Source organism: Gavia stellata, chromosome 33 (genome assembly GCF_030936135.1).
Source record: "Gavia stellata isolate bGavSte3 chromosome 33, bGavSte3.hap2, whole genome shotgun sequence".
Taxonomy (NCBI): Eukaryota; Metazoa; Chordata; class Aves; order Gaviiformes; family Gaviidae; genus Gavia; species Gavia stellata.
In genome coordinates, this window is record NC_082626.1 from 4,544,277 (window position 1) to 4,562,543 (window position 18,267).

Here is an 18,267-nt window from a genome sequence, read left to right on the forward strand (position 1 = left end):
GCTTTTCATACAACCGGTCACCAGCACAAGACCGGACCCTCCTGGCCCTGACCCCTGTTCATGACCGATGGCGTGAGCTTCCAGACATGGTCCAGCTCTGGCATGACCAAGCTGGGTGGAAATCAGCAAATTGGTGCTGCTGTATTAGCAAAACACAGCCTTTAAAAACCAAACCAATGGTTTAAGTCTAAAGGTGAGCTTTCAGAGCACCACGAGGCTCTGGTGGGACAGCTCTGGAAAGAGTTAAGCCTATGCATCTTATCTTCAAAAGCTCTGCTCACCTTGGAAGAGACCACATATTCAGGGCCAATGCTGCCCATACCCTGCAAAGTTAATGTAACACTCCTCTCTAAACAGCATTGCAGGTATCATTTGAAGGGCACGGCACTGCCTGCGTCTCGCTACGAGCAAGCACTGACAGGCTGCCTAATTATTCGGATGCTCCGGGAAACAAAAAAATAAATGTAATTTACAGTAGATTTTAAAACCACCCTCTTGCCGATTCAAGTCTGCTCCGACTTCAGCGAGAGCAGTTGGAGAGAGCTACGAACAATGCTGACAGGCTCTGCGAAGCCTTCCCTCCCGCAGCCTGCACAATTCGCTCAGATAACAAAATCGCGCATCAGCCAGAACAAGAAACAGAATCACTAAAGCAGCATCCCTTTATCGGCACTGGTTTTAAGTTTATCTCCATGTTTTGCTGTCCCTCTGTACGACCATTTCTTTCACAAAGGGAATGTCGTCAAAAGCTTGAGATAATAAGCAATGAAATTAGTAAATGAAACAAATCCTGCGCTAAATGAGGAGAGAAGCAAGTATGGGAATGGGAACTACGTGTTCTCTCCTTGCTTACACCGAGTTTGACCAAGAGCCTTTATATGCTGCCTCAAAATCAGTTGATTTTCTCCACTGAATCCCAGTGAGAAGATAAACAGTTACAGCTTTTTTTTTTTTTTTTAAAACAAACAAAACTTGGTCTCTTCTGCAATGTCAGCTCCAGTTGAACCTGACGGCAGCTCATCCCTGGGAAGGTGGAAGGGGATCTGCTCCCCAGGCACTCTCCTGAAGACGACAACACATCTGGCTGGACAACCGCTGCTGGAAAAACCAGGTGGCAGTGAGCTCCATCAGGAGCACAGGGCTCTGGATTAGGGAGGTCAAGGATCCCGTCAAAGGAGACCGGACCTCAAAATTAGGAAGCAGAGCACCGTCACTAGAAGGGGAAGTCCCAAGAAAGTTTTTTTCTCTCCTCCCTCATTACAAGGCACCAGGAAACCACCGTTTGCCTCCCTGCGGTAGCACATAACAGACCCAGCGCGGTGGTTATGCAGGCAGAAGAAAGCTGCTGCTGATTAATAAAAATTGCACCCTAAGCCTGTCTTCTCTTTCCTGATCACACAGGCGTGATACGCAGCTGCCTTCCGTGATGCCAAGAGATGTCATTCTTAGCAGCCGAATAAAAGATGCCTGAGAAGACAGAGTGACAATGAACAAGTAGGAAATGTTCAAAGAAAGATGCTTTTCCTTCTCTGCCTTTCTGCAGGGAGAGCAAACACTTCCATTAATCAATACAACTCTTCCTCACTTGTCAATATGGCAAAAATCAGACACTTAGGGAAACAGGAAAAAAGATGACAGTGGCGGCAAGGAGGAGAAACAGCCACTTTTTTCAGCAGGTCGCATCAGCCCCCAGCTAAGCTGCAGCAGGTCCTTCATGTTGACCTACTCCTCCAGTCTTTTTTACCACGAAAAAGGCAAATCCTCCCCTTGCGGGATCCACAGGATGCTCTAACGGGGCTGCCTGGCAGCTGGGAAAGCAATCTGACAGGGAAAAGTACAGACAGACACAGGATTCAGTGGATGAGCAGGGGATGACACGCTGGCCCCAAAGGTCACAGCCCTGCAGCTACCCTGGCAAGCAGGGATAAGCCAACCAAGGACATGGGTATGAAGTCCCTACACTCCACTACAAACCCTAAAAGCCCCATCGCAATGCACTGCTTCGGAGGTTTTTATATTTCCTTCCTTCTAGTGGCAGAGATGCTCACTGCTGTTCCCCGCAACTCATCCGACGGAGAGAAGAGGGGTACAGGGAAGCCTGTGCACAAGGGGTACTCCAGGTAATTCCTTAAGTCGCTATCCCGGAGTGAAGTTATCCACAAAAAACATCTCTGCTTGCTCAGACAATGCTCTTTTCTCCCATAAAGCAAGAACAAAGCTTGACTTGACAGGAACAGCCATTTGCACGTGGTGGTTAAGGACACCACCATGGCCATCTGCATTACAGCATTTCCCTTTTCTGTTCTGAACAAGACACCAGCCTTTTATTTGCCTTGTTGCTGCCCCTTAATCTAATCTCATTCAGTTTGTTGAGCTGCCAGTCAGCGTGCTGTAATGTTGCTGTGAAAATTTCAATCAATAGCTCTTTCTTTCGAGTGGGGAATCGTGATCCAGACGCCTGACTGCAAAGAGCCACGGTTTCGAGATTAGCCATCAAACGGGAGACAGGGAAATCACAGCTCACTGTCCTGCAGCAATCTCCAAGCAGGAAATCAAAGCAGCAGCTTTGCCATCTTAGGGAACACAAGACTTGGGTTCAGGGGCACAACGGAATGAAGGATGCCCAAGTCACCCACCAGCTAGGCTCAGGGACAGCCGGAGCCAGTTCTGCTCTCAGATGTACATGTGCAGGTCACCCTGACACCCGACCACATCTCAAATTTTATCTCCAAAATTATTCAGTCCTCTCTTCTTCCCATCAATAAACTGCCAGGCAGCCTAAGGCAGCAGCAAAGGGCAAAACTTCAATCGAGGCAACAAAACAGCACCAAAGTAGGCAGCTGCTGGGGGCAAGGGAGGAGCTGGAGCACACCTCGCCTGCCGCAGCGCTGCTCCCATCAGGCAGGCTCAGCATCACCGTCCTGAAGAGTCTGAAGAGTCCTTGATGAAACGCCTGATCCAGCAGGTTCCCAGCACCTGCCTCCTTGAACACCTCCAGGATAGCAGCAGCTATCCTGAGAAGCCAAGACGTTCACCATGGGGTAACTCCATGCTGGGGAGTCAGCAGAGGGGCTATGGAACAGCAGAGGCCATCTTTACTGCAGGAAAAGAAACCATCCCTGAACCACCTCATATTACCATTCTAGTTATTGATCAGCACAATATTTGCAGAGATCGCAGGGAAGCAGGATGGGATTTATTGCCCAGTCCCATAAGTTAGGGCACTGAGGCAATGGAGAGGCAGATATACCCCTGCAAGCCCCCTGGGTGCACTGCAAGCTGCCCAGGGGAGGGAGGGAAGGCATCACACCCCGACGGCAGTACCTAAACAGAGCTCTGCAGGTCAGTCTTGGGTACAAGCATGCAAACCCCATCATTTATACACCAGTGCCACCCATGCGAGGTGGCTTGCTCTCTGCAGAGACAGAAAGCAGGTTTTCGTTGTGGAGCCAAAGAAAGCTGCCCTGGGAATCCCCCACTTTGAGGTTACATTTATGCTCCTGGGCACAGAAACTGGAGTGAAACTGCTGGAAAAGCAGCAGGAGGGAAATTTCAGCCTGGGTTAACCAGCCCCAGAACTCCAACCCACCACAGACAAGCACAAACCCCCTCCAAACCCTGTTTTCCTGCCTCGATCCCCCCTCCAGTGGGGAGCACATCCCACCCAGCCTCAGCACCCGAGCCCTTTCCGCCTGCATCAGCCCTGCTCCCCCTGCCAGGGAAGCAGCCAAGCTCTCCTCCTGCTACGCAGCTTGTCACACTAGGCAGCCTCCATGAATTAAATAACCTTCTTCTGCAGCTAGTCTCCACAGATGCTCTGCAACGCTACGGAGGCCACAGACTCCATCGCTACACCACTCTTACAAGCATATTTTTGTGCAACAACCCAGCTGGGGTGACCCCCAGTAAGGGGGAAACTCGCCTCACCACCAGCAGTTGGAGGACAGACCTCGCACCCTACTCTCTATCGTTAACAGGAGGTTGAGGCAAAGGAGATGCAGAGGGAACAGGGAAACCACAGGAAAATCCATGCTCTTTCAGGAGCAAAGGGCCACATGGTTCCCTTCATCTCCTAGAGCTCCAAAAGCATGACTCTCAGAGCTAAATACCTTCCACAAAATAAAGGGACAACTTGTAAAAATGATCCAGACTCATTTCTGCTCAAACATCTATACAAACTCTCTATTTTACTGAGGGGTGCCCCAGCTAAAACCACCCCCAGAACCAGGCTGCTCTTGCCGCATTGTGATGGAATATCTTGCTTTCTCTCTCGGAGAGCGATACGGAAATGTTGTGCATAAAAATCAAGTCACGGGCTGTTATGGACCAGTCATTTTTGTTGGGAAATAGCCACACAGATACTTACCATCTCTGCCCAGAAGGATGCAGGGATGACAGTCTGATTGGAGAGGTGGAGAGTTCGGGAAGCGTCTTGCAAAACTTGGATACTGCCGAAATTTATCTTATTTGGATGCACGTAGACAACTGGTCCTTCTCCAATGCTCACTAGATGGATTTTCTGCTCCAGAAAGCAGGTAGGAAAGATCAGAAAGAACAAGGAAAGTTTAAAAAGATTAGACAGCTCTAAGGGTACTCCTAGACTGAGGGATAATTAGGGTGCTTTGAAGTTTTCAGTGTTGCAAGACTGAAACAGAAAGCCTGGAGCAACTGTGGGATCTGGAGCAATCTCATCTGAAAGCCACAAGCTCCCGCTATCAGGGGATAAAGAAACCCAGTTTCCCATGCTTGCTCTTTCACACCTCCTCCACACTGTTAGCTCTCCTTCCGCTACCCTGTGCCTGCTCAGTCTTGCCCCAAACCACCCTCCCTGACTCCTGCTACTGCACAGCCCCACTTGGAGAGTGACTTTGTTAACATTCCCAAAGCGACACCGGTGAAAACCAGCCCAAGTCAGAAGCAAAGCAGGCTCTTCAGAGTACGGATCACAGAATCACTGAGGTTAGAAAAGACCTCTAAGATCATCAAGTCCAACCATCAACCCAACACCACCATGCCCACTAAACCATGTCCCGCAGTGCCACGTCCACACGTTCCTTGAACACCTCCAGCGATGGTGACTCTACCACCTCCCTGGGCAGCCTCTTCCAATGCTTCACCGCTCTCTCCGGAAAGATATTTTTCCTAATATCCAACCTGAACCTCCCCTGGCGCAACTTGAGGCCATTTCCTCTTGCCCTGGTGACCCCTCACCAGCTCCGTCGCCCTTCTCTGGACACGCTCCAGCACCTCAAGGTCCTTCTTATAGTGAGGGGCCCAAAACTGAACACAGTATTCGAGGTGCGGCCTCACCAGCGCCGAGTACAGGGGCACGATCACCTCCCTACTCCCGCTGACCACACTGCTTCTGATACAGGCCAGGATGCCGTTGGCCTTCTTGGCCACCTGGGCACACTGCTGCCTCATATTCAGCCGGCTGTCAACCAACACCCCCAGGTCCTTTTCTGCGGGGCAGCTTTCCAGCCACTCGTCCCCAAGCCTGGAGCGTTGCATGGGGTTGTTGTGACCCAAGTGCAGGACCCCGCACTCCGCCTTGTTGAACCTCATACAATTGGCCTCGGCCCATCCATCCAGCCTGTCCAAAAGTATCATGCAAGTTAGTTGCCTCTGACTTGTGCTTATGTGTATTCCTGGTAGTATATGAATAACAGACATTAATTATTAATTACATCATTCAAGCAGTATTTTTTCTTTTGACAGTCTGAGACCCCAAAGTTTTCTTCCTGCAGAACTGGCGCAGACTATTGGAGGAGGAATACGGATCTCTTTGCTAAACCACTTTCTCACATCATTAAAAATGGGAATTTATCCAGTCTGGCTGGATTTCATCGGTTCCAAACACCCCAACTCTTAAACAGCATCTGAACACATGAAGCTCCCAACCCTGACAGGCTGCTCCACAATTCACTGGAGGGCAAAGAGTATGATTTAACCACAAAAGAAACCAGACTGATGTAAAACCTTTAATAATGTCTGACTCAAGGAAATGGCATTGGCAGCTGTCAGGATCGCTAGTCCAACTCAGCCAGAAGGAACAGCATCCAGAAACGCTCATCCCTTGACAGAACACTACTGCGTGCAAGTAAGAGCCAAAAATCACATACCAAGGCTGGTACCTCAAAAATAAGGGACCTGAAGCTACACATGATGCTGGACCTTTTATCCCTCTGGGAGAAGGGAGGGACAGAGACCTGCAGTCTGGGTGATGCTGCCCAAAGCTCCCAGGAAGAAGGAGCTGGAGGGAAGAGCTGTGCCTTGCCAGCTGGCCTTGCCTCCACGTGACAGCAGGGCATAAGCAACAAAGGCAGAGCAGAACCCTTTGGAGATGGGCAGAGTAACATCTGGGGGATGCCCAGGCTAGCTGGCTTCAATTAGAGTGTCTACTAACACCACATATCCTCGCCAAGGAACGGGCTTATAAAAAAACCCTTCATCTACAGTTGTCTTAAAAGGGATGAGAAAAAAAACCCGTTCAACAGTGTTACAGGCAACATGGCACACGGGGAAAGGCAGTAAAAGGAGACAGCAACTTTGCCATCAGTCATATTGCCACACATACACACACACACCCCTCCAGCAGCACTCCTGGCTTTGTCGATGGGTATGTAATGTCACATCTGATCATTTAGCAATGAAGAGCGTCCGTCCCCGGCAAACAGCCATGGTTTGAGTGACCGCTTCATTCTGATAGAAACCAGCTGCCAAATGCCCTGCGCGTGGCACACGAGGCTGCCTTGCCACCGTGACCCCAGGGCTGGGGTTTTACCAGCTCCTTAATGCAGGACATCACCTCCAGTGATGGTGACTCCAACCAAAAAAAAATAAGGTGTTCAAGGAACATGTGGACGTGGCATCGCGGGACATGGTTTAGTGGGCATGGTGGGGTTGGGTTGGTGGTTGGACTTGATGATCTTACAGGTCTTTTCCAACCTCAGTGATTCTGGGAGATTACATACACCAAATGGAAGCTGGCATGCAGTCACTGACAAAGAAAATACCAGGCAACAGACCCATGGAGGGACCCTACACAACCTGGATGAAAGATCTGTATGATATTTCACCTAAAGACTCGGTATCAATACCAAACGGCCTAACCTAAGATAACAAGAGCAAGCTTAAATTTTGCTTTATTGAAATACATTGCAGCGATCCCCCTGAGGTCAGATTCGCATGATATGATCTAGACGGGCAGGATTTGCCACCAGCGCAGGGTGTATAACAAGATGGTTAGCTGTTTTGCTAGCTCAGAAAGCTCTGGACCAAGGAATGACTGAAACAACACCCAAACTCTAGGGCAGTCCTATAGAAAATGCAAAGAACGTCACCTAACGGCCAGAAACTCAGGTCTGTGCTGCCAACATACCCAGCGAGGTTCCTAACAGCACTTGAGCAACTGAGCATAAACGCTGCACGTTCAAGTTCAACTTAATGGGTGCATGTACTCGCTCAAGCTCATGCTGGTCATTCCTTTAGGGACAGCTAGGATTCTCCAGCTGAAATGCTCGCCCTTTGGGCCAAAAATTGACACATTCCTCTCCAAATAAAAACAATTAAGGTAAAGTTTTAAACCATACATGGTTTAGCCCAAGGGTAAAAGCTTTGTAAGAATACTGTAGGTTAAACAAGCTAACAGTTAAACAGCCAGGTTATTCTAGGGGGGAGAAACCCTCCTTTTTAAGGGAAGCATGCCTTCTATTTACGAGCAATTGTTTTGTCAACTTCAGACTTCCCTGCCAAGCCTGCATTGCCCAGCCTTCCTGTTGACTGGTTTACATGGCACACCCACAACGGCCTGGGTTGAGAGGTTCAGTGGCATCTAGGGGCTTCAGCAGCATCATTTCCATTCCTTTTAATGAAAGTTTAAATCCCTAAACTACTTTCAAAATGTCAGCCTTCCTTTCTGTTACAGAAAGCTTCAGGTTCCCAGCAATCCTCTGACATCCTCTTTCACGCTCAGAGAGATGACAAGACATTTTAAAACAGCTGCTTCAAAAGTTAATACCATTTTCAATTAAAGATTAATTAACTAAATTTGCTGTAGATTTCAGCTAGATGAAGCCAGGACACTACACACAATGTTCTCTTGCCTACATTTTGTTGCTGCTGCTGTCGCATATGCCTGAATGCAAACATCTTTTAGGAGGCTTTAATCGAGGAATGCTTTGCCTCATCCATTTCCAAGCTTGGTAGAAAAAACTCCCTGTGCTCCAGATGCAAATGGTGCTGAGACTCACGTGTCTGTGGCTGGGACTTCTGGCAAAGAGATTTGATGGATATTTCTCAGACACGATGGGCCTGACTTCAGAAAAGCTGAAATCCAGCTTTGCACAAAACATCACTTCAGCATGGTTTCTTACAGGCTCGCTTTAGCAGGATGCGGGGAGGTCCCTGTGCGCTCCTGAACTAGAGTCCTAATGACACAGCAGTTGCTGCTCATCTAATATCACAGCAGAGTGTGAGACCCAGGGATTGGGCTACGTTTCAGACTGGGCTTGTTATCCCATCTCACATATCCGTAATGAAACGCGGTGTCAGACACTTAGATTACCACCTAAGAGAATTCCAACCTTCCTCTTCTCTAGGCGTTAGCCGTTGCTCATGCCATGAATTCCATCTTTCCTTGTCCACGCCAGCCATATATTACAAGCTCTTGTTTTCCCAGGAAGAATCCCTGTACACTTTATGCCCCACCAAGACGAGTCGCACAAAGGCACACATCTCCCCTAGCACTCACCAGTGGGGATCCTTTGCTCCCAAAGACCGCGACGTGAGCAACTGTTTCCTTCTCTCCCGTCACCTGGGCTTCCAGCATAACCGGGACCTCCACCAAGCTGTGAGGCTGGATAATCCCACACGGCACAGGGCTGGAGTACCACACAGGAGCATCCTTCTTGTGTTCCTGTAAGGCACAGAATCAAACCCAACATTAAAGCTTCCTCAAAGGTCACTCTGAACTCCTTGACATCTACCACAATGATAATTCCCACATATTTTTAAAAAAATCCCTAGGAGAAAGCAGAAAGGCACAAAAACAGATGCAAGACTAGGATGAGCTTAGCGTCCTGAGGGGGTCCAAGAGCTGCTGCAGGCACAAACACCCGCTCCTGTGCTGGCAGCCTCCTTGCAGCAGCCTTTCGTGACCCTCTAAGTCCTCCTATGTCAACGCACCCCAAAGACTAGACTATAAACTGTTTCCTAAAGTTTATATTCAGGCACGTTCCTATTTAACTGCTTCCTAAAGTCTCTATTCGGGCAGGTTCCTGTTGTCAGCAAACCTTTAGGTTTGAATATAAACCAGCAAGGTCTTAGCCAAAACTCTTTTTTTTCCCTAATAAACCCCTCAATAACATTTGAGGGCAGGAGGCGGATGCGATGACAAACCTGAGGAAGAATCATGTAGCAGCCTGGAAGATTGCTGTCGTTCGCAAGGCTCAGCATCTGCCGGTAAGGGAATTTCAGAAAGCACCGTCCAAATGTCATGACTGGGTTGAGCACTCGCAGCTGAGGAACTATGCATCTAGGCAGAGAGATGACCAAAAGGGAATCAGAGATCCTGAGAGAATGTAGAATTTATTTACTCCCCAAATAGCACGAAATAGAGCATACCACGTGTCACTGTCAAATGGATGTTTAATACCCCTACAGCAATAAATTGCCTTTAATTTCTTTTTATACAACAACCCCTTGTAAAAGGAGGAGCAAACCCTGAGTCTCAGCATTGTAGGGGCTGCCAAGTGCCCAGGCAGAGCACCGTGCCCTGTCCCAGAGATGTATGATGGGCACCTTCGCCCCAGGAGGCTTGCGAAGACACCTTGCACCCTCCTGACACTCCCAGCAAGGCATGAGCTCCAGGGGAGCCTTCCCACCCATGACCAGGGCTCACCAAGCCTCAAGGAATACAAGACACCAGTATCTCAGTAAAAATGACTCCTCTCCCATACCACTCTTGCCCTGCCTGAAAACTCAGCCGTTTACCCCAGCAACAGAGGGCACAAGCCACCACCTGCCCCACGCAGCGGGTGGTCACCCTTTCCCCATGTCTGTAGCTACCTTGCTCTGCAGCCCCCACGGGGCCATACACTGTCTGCTCCCATTTGCACTCATTTTACAGAATTGCAGCCCAGGCACTGACTGGACGACTCTGCCTCTTGCAATTAAACCGACACCCACTGCAGCACAACAGCATCGAATCCGGCTGCAGCAAGAAAAACTTTTGGCTTAAGACCGGGAACATTAACGCTCAAAAGAACCAGAGGAAAGAAGAGAAACCTGAGCTCCCAGAATCACTGAGGTTAGAAAAGACCTGTAAGATCATCAAGTCCAACCATCAACCCAACACCACCATGCCCACTAAACCATGTCCCACAGTGCCACATCTACACCTTCCTTGAACACCTCCAGCAATGGTGACTCCACCACCTCCCTGGGCAGCCTGTTCCAATGCTTCACCACTCTCCCAGGGAAGAAATTTCTCCTAATACCCAGCCTGAACCTCCCCTGGTGCAACTTGAGGCCATTTCCTCTTGTCCTGTCACTTGTCACTTGGGAGAAGAGCCCAACACCCACCTCCCCACAACCCCCTTTCAGGTCGTTGGAGAGAGTGATGAGGTCTCCCCTCAGCCCCCTCTTCTCCAGGCTCAACAACCCCAGCTCCCTCAGCCGCTCCTCATCAGACTTGTGCTACCAGACCCCTCACCAGCTTCGTCGCCCTTCTCTGGACATGCTCCAGCACCTCAAGGTCCTTCTTATAGTGAGGGGCCCAAAACTGAACATGGCATTCGAGGTGCGGCCTCACCAGCGCCGAGTACAGGGGCACGATCACCTCCCTACTCCTGCTGGCCACACCATTTCTGATACAGGCCAGGATGCCGTTGGCCTTCTTGGCCACCTGGGCACACTGCTGGCTCATATTCAGCCGGCTGTCAACCAACACCCCCAGGTCCTTTTCTGCGGGGCAGCTTTCCAGCCACTCGTCCCCAAGCCTGGAGCGTTGCATGGGGTTGTTGTGACCCAAGTGCAGGACCCCGCACTCCGCCTTATTGAACCTCATACAATTGGCCTCGGCCCATCCATCCAGCCTGTCCAGATCCCTCTGCAGAGCCTTCCTACCCTCCAGCAGATCAACACTCCTGCCCAACTTGGTGTCGTCTGCAAACTTACTGAGGGAGCACTCGATCCCCTCATCCAGATCATTAATAAAGATATTAAACAAGACCAGCCCCAAAACTGAGCCCTGGGGGACTCCGCTTGTGACCGGCCACCAACTGGATTTCACTCCATACACCACGACTCTCTGGGCTCAGTCGATACCTGGCTGTGAGAGGCAATGCCAGCACCTCCTTGCCAACACCATCCACGTCCACCACCAGCGCCAGCTCGTATCTCTTCACGGTGTTGGAACACAGGGTGACCTGGCGGAAGAGAAGACCATCAAATACTTCATCACTCCCAAAAGCCATTGTCCATGTGTGGTGTCCTCCAGTTCTCCTTCCACAGTAAGGAAACGGACGATTTTGCTCTAATTCTTCTGCTGGTCCATGTACAGAGCACAGGCTCTGGCAGTAATAAAAGTCTTCTGACAATATCTGCTCTGTTAAACACACTGTGCAGTTATCAGGGTATATACAAGGGTATATACAAGGTAAATTAAAGCACAATTAGACTCACCACTGTATTAAAATTAAGGGACCAATTTGTAATCTTGACTACAATTAGCGTAAATCCAGAGGAAATCTGCTGACTTAAACGGAATGAGTTCAGCTTTACGGGGGGAAGGTGAGAGCAAAACGTGGCCCAGCAGATGCTGTGCAGTTCGCGGCTGCCAGAGCTTTTTCAGTCCCCATTGGAGATCGCTGCAGTGAATACAGCTCCTTCTGCTCAACAGGACAGGAGAAATAAGACCGGGAAGAAAGGCAAACTGCTTTATACAATGACATCTCTCTTTTTAACAGCCACCTTCTGTTCTCATTCTTCCTCTGCCCACTTTAAATCAAAGAAATCACTCTAAGCAGCTCTCAAAAACACAGGAATGGCTTCTGTACTTGACTATATGGTACCAGACCTTCTGCTTAGGATTCTGGAAACAAAACGGTGCTCCTTCTGAAACGTCCCAGAGTAACCCAGCCAACAAAAGCCTAACACTAATGCATATATATTACTCTCATTATGCTGGCAGCACTAAAGCCCTCTCATACATCAGTGAAGCTTCAGCTCCACCTGCTAAAGCACGTATGGCCGGACTCTTCCCATACCTCGATATCCATGATGCCCTGGGAGCGGATGGTCCCTCTGCACGGTGTTATGGTAAATTCAGTTGGCTTGACGTAACCCTGGGCTCCCCTTCTCCAGGATGGCGGAGCGTTGTCCGACATTTGAACAAAACTGCTAACGCTGGGCTCTCCTGAGCCGTCCCCAGGAATGCGAAGGGTGAAAGTCATGGGCACCAAGGAGGTGTTAGTGAGGCGACATGCCAAGGTGCGAGGGAAGCCTAGGAAAAAGACACAAATATGAATTTATGCACCAATTATCCCGTGATTCCTGGTGTGAATATTCTGTTATGATAAAACTGCACCTGCCGTTTAGCTCTTCTCAATCTGAATTAGACCTAATTGAGAAGCTAAGCAAGGAATTAGTTGTCACTTAAGCTCCCTTTTATGCTGGCCAGAGATTGCTTCCTCGGCAATGGCCACTCTTAATGATGCCGAACACCAGAATTTCGTCTCTCTAACTGAGGACTGTTCTCACATGCCCCAAAAGCAGCACCAATTATTTCTCACTTACGAGCGTGCATCCAGACAGACCATTGATTCTGAAAATTCAGTCCATAAAATTCCCTGTTAACTTTGCGAACACTCCCACAGTTTTCAATATATAAAAGCAGTGTATTGTCATCGAGGAGAAGCTCCAGTAAGAGAAAGGATGGATGCAGTTGGGTACCACAGCACGATGCAAAGCACTCGAATGCAGTTTCTCTAGGCAGCATCCTTAAGGCATCTCCTGTTTTGGGGTAACCAGACTCAGCTTGTGACAACTTGCAGCCCACTTCACAGGAGGCAAGCCTGATGCTTGCTTAGAAATTAGCAGGAACCGTGTCACACCTTACCTAACAAACGGGCACATCACATCCACGCTGCACACTGGCTTTGGTTACTGCCCACAAAGGTTTACATCACTTTAGCTTGGATACTTGCTTTCCATAATGGAAAAGCAGTGATACAACCACACCTGGTGGGAATGTGCTGCAGAGACAGGACATCAGCCTACAACCTGCTCTGGAGTGGACATCTGCCTTGGATGGCCAGCTCTGTGAGAAGGAGACATCTCCCATGGCCTGGTCACCAAGCGTTACTGGAATACAGGTGGGGAGGAAAACCATCTGCAGACACAGCAGATCGTTCATCCATGCCCACCAACAGTGACCACTGCCCACCTCCAGCAACTACTCCAGCCAACAAAAAGGACAAACACAGACTTCACAATCCCAAAGGAGACCGAAGTCTCCAGGGGCAGACAACAGCCAGCAGCAGAGCTAAAAGAAGCAAAAATACAGTAGCTGCCTTCAGCTCTAAAGGCCTTATTAATGAAATCAGATTAAAAGGATGAATCTCCTATTGCATAACCAGATTTCCGCCTGGTGCGTTTCTTGTTTTATTTATTCAAATGGAAATAAAGAAGTGGCAGAGTGGTGATGTAGGGAGGGGAGGAAGCAGCTCAGGGAAGGTAATGAGTTTTCTTAGAAAGTCCATGAACAGCATGAAAACACAGAGGCATCCTGGGTGCAGAATGATAATGGCCCTTCAATCAACCCACAATTGATTTCACATTTCAACTTTACAGCATCTCACTAAAAAGCCTTTTGTGAGATGGAGATAGAGAACCAGAATCTGCATTTCAATGGAGACGCTCTGGATGCTCAGCCACCAGCTCCATCAGCAGAGCTGGGCTTTCGGCAGGGAAGGAGAAGGAGCCCAGATCTCAGAGGACATCAGTGCCCCATGCCGAGCTATTGCTTGGGCATATTACCTGGGAGGTGAGAACGAGGTGCCCTCACAGCACTAATTAACATCTCACACTAAAGGTCAGGTGGGAAATGGTGTCCTTGCCTTGCAACAAGCACATTCACCCAGAGCAGCTACAGGCTAGGATGTGGCTTCAACTCCCTTCTCCTGCAGTCCCATCCCCTGGGACCTTCTGGCACAAGGATTTTCACAGCCATTCTGCTGCCAAGCATTGGGAGCTTGGGGCTGAACAGACTATGACGGACACCAGAAAATACTGACTTTCTGTTCCTTTGGTCCTATCTGATCTCACGATGGCACAATACTGCCTAAGCAACCTGCAGCCCTGGTTTTAACACCTGGAAGGCTGCTATGGAGGAACACAAGTGACATGCTCTTATGTGAAGTGCTCTGTTTTGGTGATGCACAGACCTCTCAACCTATGCTCCAAGCCCAGGGCACACTCACCGAAGGAGACGTCACCAAAGCAGAGGGAAGGTACACTGAAATGAAAAGTTGGTCCGATGACACAGCCCCTGTGAGGACAAAGACAGGCAGAGAAGGCATTGGTTTGGTTAAAGAGAAATGCAAAGTGTTCAGCTTTCGTTACCGCCCGGAGGGATAAATGCTGGTCTCAGAACCACAGTGGGTTTCAAATCAACCCGTCGCCCTTCTGCTCAGCACGGCATCCATGTGGACAGGAGACAGGCAAAGCAAAGTGGTCAGCAGCTGATAGCTGCTGATGTGCCTTAGGGCACCATGTCAGGCAGCATATGCCCCCAAGTTGCTGCTGGCCTGATGAAGGACCCTGAACTAGTGATGCCTCCGTGCCTCAGTCTCCCCATCTGTAACGTGCTGACACAGAGGTCTCCACACAAAAGTGGACCCATTGTACTAGCTTTGCCAGCTGCAGGTTCTCTGCTTTGGTATTTCTTTGCTGGAACTGGTGTTCCCATGGAGTATATGAACATCTTGTCCTCAGAGCATCTTGACCCATGCAATCATTAGGCATGCAGGATTTTGAGGCATGAAGCCAGAGGAGAGCCCAGACACCCACTGACACAAGAGCAACAACAGTTCTACACAGCGGACAGCTGAATCTTGGGGGAAAGGATCAGCTTGTCACCAGTGCACCAGCTGACACATCCAAGAGCAACACACGTCTCCAACCACCGAACATGGATGTCCTGAAGCCACCAGACCCATCCTTAAATTCAGCAGCCAGGCTCCAAACTCCAAAAACTCACCAAAATGCACCGAAATCAGCACTTGGAGCTGCACAACGTTCATTAATTTATTTCATGGCTGATGCCAATCAATGCCAGCTCTGCCTCTTAGTTAAAAATCAAGGACCACAGTGAACGCTGCCTTCTAGTTTTAATCACAGGACTGCCACTGGCTCTGTTCGGCACATCAACAGACACCAGCATCCCGCAGGAGGGACCTGCGTTCATCCGTGGTGTCCCATTTCCAGCATCCCTTTCTAAACACCAAAGAAACAAGCATTCAGGACCTTGTAAGGTTGGGTTCCAAGTAAAGAAGAATCACCTATGGTTTGGGCATCTTCTGATTGCATAGTCAAAAAGCACTCAAAACCTGACTTTCAGGAGTTTCAATCCAATACTAATTCTCAGTTCTTGGAGCTGAAGCAGTTCCTGAGACTAAGTCAGGGAGCAAATCCCTGCTGCTGCTGAAGTTCCCTCCCCAAGGACCTCACATAATCAGACCTAACCGCCCAAGCCCTAACAGCTTATTTTGGACGGAGCAAAGGGAGCAGGCATGTTTTCCGTCACAGCACTTGCCAGGAGACAATGGAAAACTACCTCCAAACAAACCATGACTGGGGATCACGCTGGGAAACTGCCAAGGATGAGCCTTGCCAGGCAAGGGGAGAAATGACTGCCATTTCTGCTGAGTGCACTGTATCTGGGCTCAAGTGAGTTAACCTGAATGACTGCCAGAAGGCTCGGGCAAGGAGCCAACCCGGAGCCCTGTGCACCACAGCTGATAACAGTACAGCTTGTGAGAAAATGGGGGAAAAGGCAGTGGTTTTGGCAACCACCGTGTTTTACAGTAGCATTAAATAATGCACTTGTGAAGGAGATCAGGGTCCTTGCAGAGCACAAAGGATAACACAAGGTGGGAGAGGAACCACTTCAACACACATCCCCATTCCTTCCTTTGCAGCCCACTGTCCCACCAGCCAGCTCACCTCCGTTCAAAAGAACTGGGAGTTTTTCTCCATGGAGGACTAAATCCAGTGCTTAAAACCTCCCGACGAGGGAGGATCAGCTTGACCTGGTGGGTGGACACCTCAAAGGCTTTTGAAAAACAAACAGCTTGACTTGTGGGGCTGGAGAATGAGAGGTAAGGACTGAATAGGGATCCATGAAACAAAGGCAAGGCAGAAATCAAGGAGGCAGATGACATGTCAGAAGAGTGGATTGCAATGGGAATTACTGCTGAGGGACAGGTGTACGGGAGCAGGCGCGGATGCTGGGGTACCCTCACATGGGCTGCACAGGAACCACCAGCCAGCAAGGAGGAATACAAGGATGGGGAAGAAATAAATAAAAAAGGACCAGCAATCCTCTTTCACTGAGACGGACGTGGTTTAGTGGGCATGGTGGTGTTGGGTTGATGATCTTACAGGTCTTTTCCAACCTTCGTGATTCTGTGATGAGGTCTGCACCGAGCTCAGGGCCGTGCTGGCAGAACGGGGCAGACCGGCCACAGAGAAGGGGAGGACATGCTGGGCACCGGGAGCCAGGGCATCAGTGGGGGAAAAAGGACCACTTCATCTGGTTGTGGGGAAGCCAGAAGACAACTATCCCGCTGACAGCTCTTTCCTGCCCCAGGAGCAAGGCCATTGCAGGGCAGAGGCAGTGGGCACTACCCAAGAAAAACTGTATTCTACCTGTGATAAGCACATCTTTACAAGCAAAACCTGCCCTTGGCTCAAGGAGAAAGCTGCTTATGCTATAACATCCCATGACCAATTGGGGGAGGGACAGAACAGAATAAATTATTTGATTGTGAAATGTTCCCTCTTGATTTCCAAAACAAGCAGCACTTTCCCTCCAAACACAAAGCCAACGTAATTGTTTCTCTACTGAGGTCAACAGACCTACTCACCACTCTTCTCTTGCAAAGTAATAACCTTGTTGTTCTTTTTTTATCCATTTCCCTTACCTTACTGGTAAAATCAACTGCAGACTCCTTTTGTTTCTTTACTACCTTGATCTAATGCCTCCCCACAGCAGCCACCCGGAAGGCTGGCTGCCGAGGAGGCACAGCCAGCCCCAAAGCTCCAGAGCACCCAGCATCAGCTTCCCTGCCTACACCACGTTATCCCGCCAGCCCATGGTTAAGACTAGCTGGGACGAGTTCGCATGCTGCTGTGCTCCTGAGAAGCGAGCTTGGCCTCTCCTGTCATCAGCTTTTTTTTTTCCCCCTTCTCCCCTTTGCTCGGTGAGGATTATCTTTTCCAAAGGCACCAGCCCATGGGATGATGCCCAAGTCCTTGTGACAGTACTTGCTGCAGAGCTTCCCGTCTCCCGCATCAGCACTTTTCCGGCTGCAGAAAGAAGGTACCGTAGCACTCGCTGCACAAGAGCCGGGAGGACAGCTTGTCCCAGTGCATTACCATGAGAAATTATGTTGAGGCTGCTGCTACCCATTTTGTATGGCTTATTAACAGAGGATTTTAAAAACACTGCTTCTGGCTGCAGAATCACCCAGGCTGGCCCCTCTCCAAAACCCTCTTGGCCTTGCTGGGTGTTCGGTGGGACATCCCAGACCATCTACTGCCCAAAGCTGATACCATCACACTGTCTGCCATGGCCCAAGGGGGAATGAGCTACCTGTAGCAAGGAGTCACTTCAGCTCCTGGGTACAGGGAGGACAGGGCAGAAGGCATCTCCACACCTTTCCCGTCAAACTTTTTTCCAGCATGGGTAGCCACTTAAAGCCCCAGGGTCCTCACACAGAGATGTCAAAGGGTCACAAAAGGAACCTGCTGCTGCTGAATTCGGTGCAAACAGTGTCCTGGAAAGTTGCAGAGCCACCCTGCCTCAACCATGAAGGCAAAGCTGCTTCCCAGAGGAACCCAAGACTTGGAAAGTTAAACTGGGTTTTGAGAGCAGAGGAGGCACGGTCATAGGTGGCCAGCAGGTCGAGGGAGGTGATTCTGCCCCTTGGCTCTGGTGAGACCCCACCTGCAGCACTGGGTCCAGCTCTGGGGTCCTCAGCA

At 49.6% G+C, this 18,267-nt stretch overlaps 1 protein-coding gene across 1 annotated transcript in view; it reads right to left on the minus strand.

The window, feature by feature from the left end:
* The window catches only part of LOC132320049 (hydrocephalus-inducing protein homolog), a 144,031-nt gene that overhangs the window by 73,337 nt on the left and 52,427 nt on the right, over positions 1-18,267 (minus strand). The window contains exons 12-17 of the mRNA XM_059832151.1: positions 14,484-14,551; positions 12,270-12,505; positions 11,329-11,429; positions 9,400-9,535; positions 8,753-8,917; positions 4,367-4,519 (exon numbers count right to left, since the gene is read on the minus strand). Coding sequence (XP_059688134.1) covers positions 4,367-4,519; positions 8,753-8,917; positions 9,400-9,535; positions 11,329-11,429; positions 12,270-12,505; positions 14,484-14,551 — 859 coding nt within the window. The remainder of the gene's footprint in view (positions 1-4,366; positions 4,520-8,752; positions 8,918-9,399; positions 9,536-11,328; positions 11,430-12,269; positions 12,506-14,483; positions 14,552-18,267) is intronic.